The sequence below is a fragment of the Camelus bactrianus genome, chromosome 3 (assembly GCF_048773025.1).
Source record: "Camelus bactrianus isolate YW-2024 breed Bactrian camel chromosome 3, ASM4877302v1, whole genome shotgun sequence".
Lineage (NCBI taxonomy): Eukaryota > Metazoa > Chordata > Mammalia > Artiodactyla > Camelidae > Camelus > Camelus bactrianus.
This window is the reverse complement of record NC_133541.1, coordinates 95464412-95476411: the sequence shown is the minus strand read 5'-3', so window position 1 is coordinate 95476411 and position 12000 is coordinate 95464412. Positions and strand designations below refer to the sequence as shown.

The 12000-nt window shown below is 35.4% G+C and overlaps 1 protein-coding gene across 2 annotated transcripts in view; it reads right to left on the bottom strand.

Annotated features, from left to right (window-relative positions):
- The window catches only part of DDX46 (DEAD-box helicase 46), a 55989-nt gene that overhangs the window by 8212 nt on the left and 35777 nt on the right, over positions 1-12000 (bottom strand). The window contains exons 17-22 of one of the 2 annotated variants that reach the window (XM_010971635.3): positions 10360-10497; positions 9919-10068; positions 6141-6314; positions 4589-4807; positions 4109-4253; positions 227-300 (exon numbers count right to left, since the gene is read on the bottom strand). In XM_010971635.3, coding sequence (XP_010969937.1) covers positions 227-300; positions 4109-4253; positions 4589-4807; positions 6141-6314; positions 9919-10068; positions 10360-10497 — 900 coding nt within the window. Of the gene's footprint in view, positions 1-226; positions 301-4108; positions 4254-4588; positions 4808-6137; positions 6315-9918; positions 10069-10359; positions 10498-12000 lie in introns of both variants that reach the window. The other variant, XM_010971634.3, reaches the window with a different exon arrangement.

Sequence of the window (12000 nt, the reverse complement as noted above, 5' to 3'; positions counted from 1 at the left end):
ATGGAGTTCAAAAATAGGTGAAACTAATCTGTTATGTTTTCTAAAAGTCAGAATAATGTTACATTTGGAGACAATGAAGGAGGGGCATATAAGCAGGGCTTCTGGGATGTTCTATAGTTCTTTATCTGGGTAGTGATCACATCAGTGTGCTTACTTTGTGAAAATTCATCAAGTTATACATTTATCATTTGTATTTATCATATATATTCCTTGAGGGTTCACTCACCAGCCGGATCAGTTCTTCTTTTATGAGCCTGGTGATTTCTGCCTTTGCTTTCTGCACAGCCAGTTCATTGGCACCTGGTGAGTGAGTGGAGAACATTATTCATGTTACTAGAATTACACTGGATGTTTATCCATGACATTGAGATCCAGTAGAAATACTGCAGGTGACTTTCAAGAACACTGTACTACCTGCCAAGTCAGTCTTTCAATACCTGGTGGAACATCACCTACATTATATCAGGGCTGCTTATTATTCTGATTACCTTAAGAGTTTCAAATTGTAACACTCAGGTCACATTTCATGTAGTGTTAAGAGTTCCTGGTATGTTGGTATGCAAAGAAAAGATGATTGGCAATTTGTCCAAAAGAGAGTAAGAAAAAGTTAAAGGAAAATATAACTTCTTTGGTTCATTTATTTAACAAATATTTATTGGAATTTAATATGTCCTTTAAAGTCAGGCCAATGGAAACAAGAATCAGAAGTACAGGAGGTGGGGAGGGTATAGTTCAGTGATACAGCATGTGCTTGGCATGCACGAGGTCCTGGGTTCAATACCCAGTACCTCCATTAAATACAATAAATAAATCAATAAGAAAAAGTAGAGGAGAGATGGAGATTAGAGAGTCACCAAGGGTAGACGTGGAGGGATTTGAAGCCTGGGATAATGCAAGAAAGTAGCAGTCTAGAGAGGTCGCACAGTGCACACTGACAAAAGGAAAAGAGGTGGACCAAGGTAGACTAGAGATTAAGAACTGGAATGACATGCCAAAGAATAAGAAAAGAACTGGAGCTGCAATGTAGAGAAATATTTTTTAAATCATTCTATATAAGAAAATCAAATAAGGAAGACAACTTATAAGAAATGGGAAAATTTCCCCCTTTATTGGATATGAATAAATTTTCAACCCCATAGAGAAGAGATGAAAGGAGGAAGGGAAAGGGGAGGAGGAGAAAGAGAAAAGGGATGAGGATGGGGAGGAAGGGGAAGAGAAAGAGACAAGGAGAGGGAAGAAGAAGAAACAGGAAGGAAAGGGCCATGAGTATGGCTGTGAAGTCACAGCAACATATCTAAGTCCTACACCTCCACCGTCACGGGCCATACATTTTAAAGCTGTAGGTGCTGGAAGAGAAGAGAGGTGGATGAATGTGAAGGCCAGAGTATAATCAAGAGCCAAGCCAGAATGAAAATGACAAAAAAAAAATTAAAATGCAGGAGGAAAATAGGCTACTTAGCATGAGCTGGTGTGAAGATTGCCGATACTTTGAGCTACTTAAAAAGAAGGAAAATGATACTTTCACCTAGATCCAAGTAGAAGAGCAATTTTCATGCTTTAGCTAGGACCATTTGCACCAGTTTAAATTTTTGACTTATATAGCTTCTCTAGGTAATAGGTTGCATATGTTTATAAGCTGTCATGAAAAAGAGGCATTTCCTTTCATTGGTCCTAAAACAACTCTGGCTGCTTTTAAGGGATTCTCCACTAGTAAAAAGAGAGGGTCACAAAACAGGCTATAAATTATACAGGCTGGCTAGGCACGTACGTCCTTCCTGTTCTCCGTCCTGCTGCCTGGTGGGAGGCCTGGAGCTGCTGAGCCACACAGAGCCTCCAAGGAGCCAGGCAGTAAGGTCCCTCCAATTACAGAACTAAAAACAGATGACACTAGGCTCCTTCTAACACCTGTTTTCATCCTATTAGTGTTCAGTTGATTTGGTTGGAGTTTCAAAAACTAAAACATCCTTTAAAATCTAATCATCTATGAAAATTCTCAAAGCTTTAGGTTATTTTAATTACCAATCTCCAGCTCTTATTTAGTATTTTTGTCTCTAGAATTACAAGGTCATCTTTCTTACCAGGGGAAAAAAACGCTTGCTTAGATTATAAAAATTAGATCTTATTTCCTAAGTACAAGTTGACAGTAGAGAGAAGTGACCAGAATCTTTCCAGGTGGATAGCAAAGTCAGCAGAAGCTGTGGGCTCTTCATTTCACTTCACTTGGTAGTATAGGAGATGTGTTCCGGTAAAGTTATATGTAAATAAAACCTGGATATATTAATCATACTATACTAAACAAACATAATTATCTTTAATAAATTACAAAGAGGATCCTTTCTCAAAGCAAAAAATCATCTCTTTGATTTACCTTCTTTAAAAGGTAGGTATTTAAAATACTGGCTTTGCTTAAATGATATTCAAGCTGAGAACAGAAGGATGATTCTCCATGTTTATCAAAGGTTTTTATCATCAGGTTCCAATGAATAACATCCTGTATGGCCTAATGTACACAGTAGTAAGAGAGACTTGTCCAGTTCCAAGTGTAGAAAGATGTCAGTTAATTTTCTCTCCTTGAACATCTATATACCAGCAACCCACCATTTTACTATGCAAGAAGGAACACTGTCAAATAATTTAGAAATATACTGAATCACTGGCAGACTAAAAATCTTTAAGATACATAAAAGGGTGCCATTTAGAAACCTGATTAGAAATAGATATGCATCAGTTTCTCAAAAGTCACAATCACAAAGAAAAAAAATGCAATTTGCCTAGTTCTGGACCTACATTTTTTTGTACCCCATTTAAAATACTGTATGAATCTTACTGTACAGTAATAGTAGAATGTTAATAACATGCAAAATATAAAGGCTGCATGTGAGTTTTACCTTTGCCACTATTCATCATTATTAATTATAAAAAGTCCAATATTAAGAGTGCCATCAGTGAAAATGGCACAGGAGGGAACTCCAAAAGCCTGTCCCTCCACAAAAGGTGTGAATACACTTGCAAAAACTGTTAAAATCAATTTTTATCATAACTCTGGAAACTAAAGTTTACAGCAACCAGGCAAACAATTATTGAAGGAAAAAAATGAAAACAAAACAAAACAGCCCAGCTCAATATTCGTAACAAAACTTCTCTGTTTTAATTTATTCTGATCTCATCAAGCACTTTTGTTCAAGAAACAATTTTTACTTAGGGATAGACAGGGTACACACTGCACATGCTTTCTCTTCTTGTAGTCTTTATGCTTAGAAGCCACACAAAAACAATCTGAGGTCACCAAATACAAGGAAAGTAACTACACAGGCACAGTACTGACTTTCACATCTCTGAAATCCTCTTTGTTTTGGCCAGCAAAGAATCAAACCCTAAAAATAAGTCCTCATATATATTTAAATGATTTTTAGTTTATGTTTATTTCAGTAAGGAATTTACCTAAAACTACAGTCTTCACAAAAATCAAAGGAATGTCAAAATATAACAAGAAAAAATTAACTAGCAACAAACCTTATTTACAGTATACGTTCAATTTACAATATGCTTCCATGCATCTTTCTAACAACAAACTTTATAGCTGTGCTATCCAATACAATAGCCATCAGCCATGTGGCTATTTAAATTTAAATTAATAAAAATTAAATTAATTTACAAATTCTTGGTCACACTGGCCATAATTTCAAGTGCTCACAGCCATCAGAGTTCTTATTGGACAGCACAGCTTTAGACAGATCACATGGATACGTCTGCCAAAAACGTGTGTGCTGAAGACAAGTGGCTGTTGGGCTGCATCAGATGCATTATTCAGAAAATTCTTCAAGTGTCTATCAGGCATTGGGAATACAGCAGGTGACAAAGTCTCTGCAGAGTGACTTTCAAACGTGACTGAACTGTCAAAACTGAGAGACTCCCCAACACAAATCTTCACCTCTGTATGTATTAAACTTCTAAATAAAAACTACAAATGATACTGAAACTATTTTTTTCTTACAGGTGTTCCTATTTTCAGTCCTCTCTAGGACTGACCTCACATTCTCTCTGTGTCTCTTATACCTGTATCAACTTTGATCTAACCCAAGACTGAAACACAACCAACAGTGCATACTTTCAATTGCCAGGTAAATTTTCCGCTCTCCTTCTTTGGGTTCTTTGCCAGGTGGGAAATATGTTCCTCTGATTGTAATTGCAGCTTCAGAATATTCACTGATTCTCTGCAGAGCTTCCTTAGAAGTAACCTTCCACCTAGCAGTCTATGAAAGAAAAAGTGGGGGGAAAAAAATCACTTCACAACAGGATAAAAAACAAAACAAAACAAAAAACTAGTGTACTGAATGACAAAGAATAGGTTAGCTAAATTATACTATGGTCAATGTTAAGATTATAAAATATTTTCATCATAATTCATTTAGACTCTAATGTACCTAGAACATATTAATAAAAATGGAATTTCTAGTGTTGTATCACCATCTAGATAAAAAGTAAAGTAGCTACTAAAATGTTCGTAGGTTTTAAATAAGTTATTTTCACTCCTAAAAAGCAGGAGCTTCTCCTCCACAATAAAAAAAAGTTTAAATCTGTTACTTGCCTGTGGGAAGTCATTGATCTCTAATTCTTCCTCATATCTCTTAAAAGATTCATTCTGTCCACCATCCTGTCTCTCTTCTTCTTGTTTCTCCAAAGGCACATAATTGAGCTTAGCATTGATCTTTTCAGCAAGTTGCTCTGCAATGGTTTTTGCAGATACAGTGGGAGCCAGGATGGTGCCACCTCTGAGAATTGCATTGGTGGCCTGTTGCATCACATCCTGCAGTTAAAGAAGACCCACAGTCAAATCTCAAATAAGGGCAGAGACAAGACCAGGGACCCCACCACAAATTATCTTCTGGAAAGCCACTATCTAAAAGCATTTTTCTATGCAGAGTCCTACCCATATGTGCAATTTATATATTTATAACTGACAGTTTAATATATCTCCCTTACTTTGATGAGAAAACTAAAGAACATTCAACTCTATATTAAAAATTCTACTAAATCATAATTAGATAACTTTTGATATCAAATATAATACAATATTTCTAAAATCATTTACACACATTGTGGCTCCTAGGAGTTTCCTCTGAATTAGAATCTTTGTCCACTAAGTTCCTCCCCTCACCATGGAGCAATCTAACATGCAATAAATCATAGTAAATGACTTACTCAAAACTTTTTTTTTTGAACTTCATTTTACTGTGTATCTAACATGGAAATAATTCCTCTAGGGGTAATACATGACTCACACCTCAAGCTTTTCCAGCAACAGTGAAAGTTACAGCCATTTGATTTCACCAACAATGAGTTATTACCAGTAATAATCCCAGAGAATATTAGGTTAGGTGCTGCATCCCTGTATTCAAAGATGCACAGGCTTGAGTACAGTAAATACTTCATAGTAACTAACCAGAACAGACACAGAGACCGGAGGCTCAGATCCTTGAGTGTGGCTGCCTCACTGAGTCAGTCCACTAGCCTCTAGCTTGGTCATCCCACTTGGGTGCTACACATCTCAATTTATACAGACCACTGGACACAGGGCCGTGCAGGTCCCTAAACTCTCAAAATCTTCAAAATACTGTCAAAATTAACAAACTTTTCTTAGGGAATGCTATGAAATTTATCCTTAGGTAAAAATTGTTAACCAAAAAGCTCCCAAGAGAAAGATGGCATGTGAAATATTTAACACATTTTTCCACTGTCTAAACCCATGTTAGTTTGAGTCACATAACTGGGTGCTTGTCTGTCCAAGCAACTGTTTGTGTGCCCAATAACCGACTCAATAAAAAAGAACAAGAAAGAAAAAGTTATTTCTTTCAGATTTTGGTAAAGTCAATCAGAATGCTACTTTACAAAATTATACATGGCTAACATGCTTAACAGTTTATGCCTTCTAGAAAAGGCATTAAGACCTGTGTTAACCAAACTACAGAAATTATCCAAATACAATGATAAAGAATTCTGTATTCAGAGTAATGTTAAAACCCTACTAACTCAATGTTTAAAAAAACTTCTTGTTCACTTCTGCTGACATAATTTTTGAAAACCATTTAAATCAAAGAACTTACAAAAAGTACTAAGACTCGGAACAAATTACTTAATACCTGAGATTCAATGCCCAAATTCTTCTGAGCATTGATTCTAAGAGCCAATCTCTTTGCAATTTCTAACTTCTCAGCATTTCCTGCAGTTGGAGCAGGAACACTAGATGTTCCAGGAGCAGCCATATCCTTCACTCTCTTCTTTGAATTAAACATGCTTTCAATTTGCTCATCAATCTAAAGAAGAAAAAGGGTTAGTAAAAATTGAATTAGAAATACCAAATTAGGTATATCTACAGAAACTAATAAAAAGTATCTCTACCAAAAGACTAAAATCAGACAATTATCTTTATGTTAATTCAACTATACAGTTCAACAGGAAAATATATCAGCCATTTATTAAGGGTGACACATTTCATTTTTAAAAATCAGTTGCCTACAGCAAAAGAAAAGAAAGGAAAAGAAGGGAAGGGAAGGGAAAAGAAAATAAGCCGAGATATAATGCTGCAAGAACCACTACAGCAGACTCCTGAGTGGTACAGAAAATACATTCCAACTCAGTAAATTAAGAACATGTGCTGTCAAGAAAGAACAGCCAACATGATGCAGGTGAGTCACTCCAGGGCCCAGGCCTCAAGGCCAAATTACATACACTGCAATGAAAGAAGCTGGAGTAAGGGCAATAACTCAATACCAGTGGACAACTAAACATACACTCATTGGTTCTCAGGGGGGAGGGTACAAAATGTTCCTAAGGCAGAACTCCTAAAATTCTTCCTAACTCCAAAAATCTGAGTTTACCTAAAAAACTAGGTAACAGGATCAGAACAAAATGGCTTTACTGTTTTATTCCTTTGAACAAAGGAAGGAAAGAAATGAAGGTTGGTTTCCCTATCATAGCAAGAGCAATGCTGAAAATCTCAGCTCTCCAGGAGTCGCATGAGTCCCACTGCCACTCTGTAATCCTCAGGTTAGCCACATCTATCTCATAAGCTATTTGCATTTCCTTTCAAAGATGCCTTTTGCCCAAAATGACTACTACCAACTAAAGAGATGCAAACCCCTTCATCTACTGAGATGAGGCTAATCTTTCAAATTTCAGATGCAGAGAAAAGTCTGTTTGGGTTTAAAATTATTTAGAGTAATTCAGAAAGACCTTTGATGGAAATGGAAACAGACAACTTAGGTTCTTTTTAAATTATTTATTGTCTAATAAGGAGTTTGAGTTATCAATACTTTTAAACTAACATTTAACTGAGTAACACTCTTTTACATTAAATAGCATACATGGCATTAAAATCCAAAACAAAAGCATAAAATCAGGAATGGGGAATGTATATGATGTAGCTGACAGGAGTAATTTTACTTTTGACTTTATTCACTTTAGTATTGCTCTAACATTTTTAATAAAAATTATATAGTATATAGTAACAACCAGAGTAGGGGGGGAATCAGCATATTTCATTATGAGATTTTAAAAAAATGTTCAAAGTAACATAAAAAACTGAGGTGGTTTTAAAAACAAGGTGGGGAGGGTACAGCTCAAATGGTAGAGTGCATGCTTTCTGCATGCATGAAGTCCTGGGTTCAATCCACATTATCTCCAATAAAAAAATAAATAAACCTAATCACCCACCTACCCCCAAAAAACAAAAGAAAAGAAAAACACAAACAAATGGAGTCAGAGTTTAACTGTGATGTCAACAGAAAACCAGGGCCCCACAAAAAAAAAAAAAAAAAAAATTTCATTTTTAATAAAAAAGTGAAATAAAAGCATAGCCACGAATTCTTTAATACTCTTCCCTTCAAGAGGTGGAGCCTCTCCTTGAGTGTCAGCTGGACTTAGTGACTTGCTTCTAACAGATAAAATCAAATGGAAATGCCAGTGTGTGACTGCAGAGACAACTCATAAAAGGCACTAACGCTTCCTCTAGGTTTCTCTTTGCTCTCTCTTGGATCACTCACTCTAGGGGAGCCAGCTGCCATGTAGTACAAGGGCAGAGTAAAGAACAGAGACATCCTGCCAACTTCAAAGTGAGCGAGCCATCTTGGAAGAAGATGGTCCTGTATCAGTGAAGCCTTCAGGCTTCAGCATGTAACAGCTTGACTGCAACTTCATGAGACCCTAAGTAAGAACTAACTGGCTAAAGTGCTCCTGATTTCTTAACCCTCAGGAAACATGAGATAATGTTTGTTTTAGATTAATTTGTTGCACCATAACAATTTAACTAAAACATTGACTTAATTAAATTTTAAGGCAGTATGTTACACTAGAAAGAAATGGCCTAGAGTTAACAGGCAACCCAGGTTCTGGTCCTGACCAGACAGTGCGGTCATTTCCTCAAACGAGAAGATCATATTGAATTCCTAATTTCCAAAATTGTGTCCTGAACTAAGGTTTAATAGAGGGTATGTAAAAAAAAAAAAAAAAAAAAAAGTTCTATGATCAAATACCACATATGCTGGAGGATTACTGGGTTAAACAAAGTTAAATAAGCTTCTCTTATTAATGACTTTTCATATCCTTTGATAGGGCTAATACTGCAAGTGGTAGTATACACTAGGCAGATTTTCCCAAATTATTTTATAATGAAAACATCCTTTCCAAAAGCTCAAGCTCCTGGGTTAGGGTTCCAAATGATACTCTGTGAAACTCTTAACTTGCTGAGTCTTCAGGGTCCCTTTTAACTGGGTCACAAATAATGCCATAAGTTAAGAACATGGGCTTTCAAGTAAGAGCAGAATGGGTAATGACCCAGTTCTTTCCTACAAAAGTTATGTAAATCTGCAAAGATTATTTTATCTTTCTAAGCCTCAGTCTTCTCAATTATAAAATGAAAATATTTTGTGTATCCACTGGTCTGGCTATTGTGAGGAATAAATAAATAATCCCTGCAGAGTACCTGGCACAGGGCACAGCACTTTGTAGCACTCAATAAATGCTATTATTATTAATAAGGGTGTTCTATAATAATTCAGTTTAAAAGACTAAAAAACAGTATTAGTACCAACAATGTTAAAGATACAGGGAGCCAGGCACTCTTATACACCATTATGCTGAGCACAACTTGGTATTCACCTTGCAGGAAAACAATTTGACAATGTTTAAGATAAAACTAGATATACCCTAGGGGAGGGTATAGCTCAAGAGGTAGAGCACATGCTTAGTATACACAAGGTCCTGGGTTCAATCCTCAGTACCTCCTCTAAAAATAAATAAATAAGTAAACCCTACCCCCTAAAAAACAACAACAACAAAAAAAAAACTAGATATACCCTTCCACCTAGCAATTCCATTTATTTATACACTCAACCTCAAGACTTAATCTGATGAATGTGCAAGGTTAAATGTTCAAGGATGAGCAATGAAGTAAACTATATTCCAAACAATGAATATATAGAAAACAAATATTTCTGATTTGTTTTAAAGGGATTTGAGTCATTAAACTGTGGAACATCCATGTAATATTATGTAGTCATCAAGAATAGGGTAAGAGTGAATTTATTAAAATGGGAAAATTTCAACATAGAAACACTGTCGTAAAAGTTACAGCTGTACCCCAGAAATTAACACAACATTGTAAGCCGACTATAATAAAGATAAACATTTAAAAATAATTTTAAAAAGGTTATAAAGCAGTATAATCTCATTTTTATGAAAATACAGAAATACAAGCATATGTGAATATGTTCATATCATATACATAGAAAAAAGCTGGGAAGGGTACACACCAAAAAGGTTTCCAGTAATCTGCTAACTCAACAAGCCTACAGCAAGACCTCTAGTACAAAAGGAACAACTGCTTCGACTGGTAAGAATAAGGCTTAGAATAACACTTACATCAACTGCAGCATCCTCATCATCTGAATCTTGCAGACCAAGAGCAGCTTTTTGTAACTTCTTTCTTTCATTAGCCAAAGCTTGTTCTGTTTCATCAAATTTGAATCCCTTACCAGAGAAACCACTACTCTTTTTAATTATTTTCCCTTCCTTTCAAGGAAAAACAAAAAAGTTAACTTCATAGTAAAAACCTTTAAATGTTCAGGAATTTATGGCAATTAAATATTTTTCAAAGTGGTGTATGACAATGTAACAAATTACTTCATCTAGCATGAGAGAAAAAATAAGAACTCTTACATAGACTACACAAAATACTAAGTTGAAGCAAAAGAATTTTATTTCATCTCTAAAGAGATAAATGAAAATAATTCTATCAAGATTTACAAGTACTAAATATGCAATAATGATTTGCATAAAAATAAGGGGAGTTAAAAGACTCACAGCTTTCTGTTGATCTTTGAAATCACTCCAAAGTTTCTCTAGATCAGGAGGCACTGTAGTCCCTGACAATTCAAGGGCTTTAATTATGTCACCAGCATACCGAGCTTGATCTTCTGTGATAAAAGTATATGCGTAACCCTAGTGAATGATGAAAAGTGGAACTATTAAACACCAATAAAATGAATCCTTAGATCACAAATAAGATAAAAATCTGAGTCACCTAACATACCCTCTTAAGACATCTCTATTACTAACGAATTTTAAAGATCATAAAAGAGTCCTACTAAATTCTTCAAAGGTTCAAGGTGAAATATCTAAGTTTAATGTTTAAAAACAAGCAAAACCAAAAACTGTCTAATGTCTTTATACATAAAGAGAAATTTATGTGTTTTACATAAATGCATAGTTGCACTGTCATGTATATTAATTTTAAGATAGTATTTTATTTTCCCCTTTTTCCTTGTATTCCCTTCCCCCACTACCTACTGCACCTCTCCACCCCAGCTAACCTGTATTAACTTCCTAGGATATAGCTTCCCATATTTTTTGAAGATCAATAAAAGAAAAAGAATACGTGTATGTATGTATGATGTGTTTTTATATGTACAAAAATGAGGTCAAATACATCACATCCCTGGGATTCTCTAAAGCCTAAGGAGTCACATGTCCCTAGCAGTTCTTTGGTTCAGGCGAGGCAAAGACTGGAGTTGTAAGTAGAGGAACAGCAAATTACAATCAGATTGCCATCTTCACAAAATACTCTGCTCCTACCAGTGAACTGCTAAAATTTTAAAACACGGTTTAATATTTTATTTTAGAAGTATGTAGTTACCAGATTGGAACTATGGCCTGCTTTTGTATGACCCATGAGCTAAAACTGGTATTACATTTTTTAGGCACACACACAGAGTATAACAGAGACTGTGTGTGACCCAAAAATGCTACAGTTTTTACCACCTGGCCCTTTACACAAAAAGTTTCCCAAATCCACAGAGTAACTCAGGTTAAAAGAACAAATGCCATCACTACTTATTAGCTATGTAAATCTGCCAAGTAACAATGTCTACATGCCTCAACTTTTCTTGTCTGTTAAAAGGGGTAATATTGTCCACCTTAAAGAGGAAGTTATGAGAATATAATGAGATGATATATGTAAAGCACTTAGAACAGTGGCTGACACTTAATAAATACTCCATAAATATAACCTATTACTATTACTACTGCTTCAATATGCAGAAATGTCCATGGTTGGAATATTAAATACAACACCACCAATGTTTCCAACAAAAGGACACTTCTGCTGCCATCAAAAAGAATGAGTTAGAACTATATACTTAACAGAATACAGGTGAGTTAGAAGGGCAAATAATACACATGTATGTGGAGAGGGAGAACAGTGGTGATAGGTGTGGACATGAGTGTACTTCATGGTCCCCACATTTTTTTTAAAAAGTAATGAAAGATCCCAAACTATATACATATATGTACATGTTTACATGGAAATTCTTAGTGAGGGGGAAAAACCTTTTGGGGAGACAAATGATTAACACTACCTGCCTACCTGTCTAAAAGCTAGGTATCCAATAATTTTTGTAACACTTAGGTAAGTATTATGTATATAAATAATTAACATCAATTATT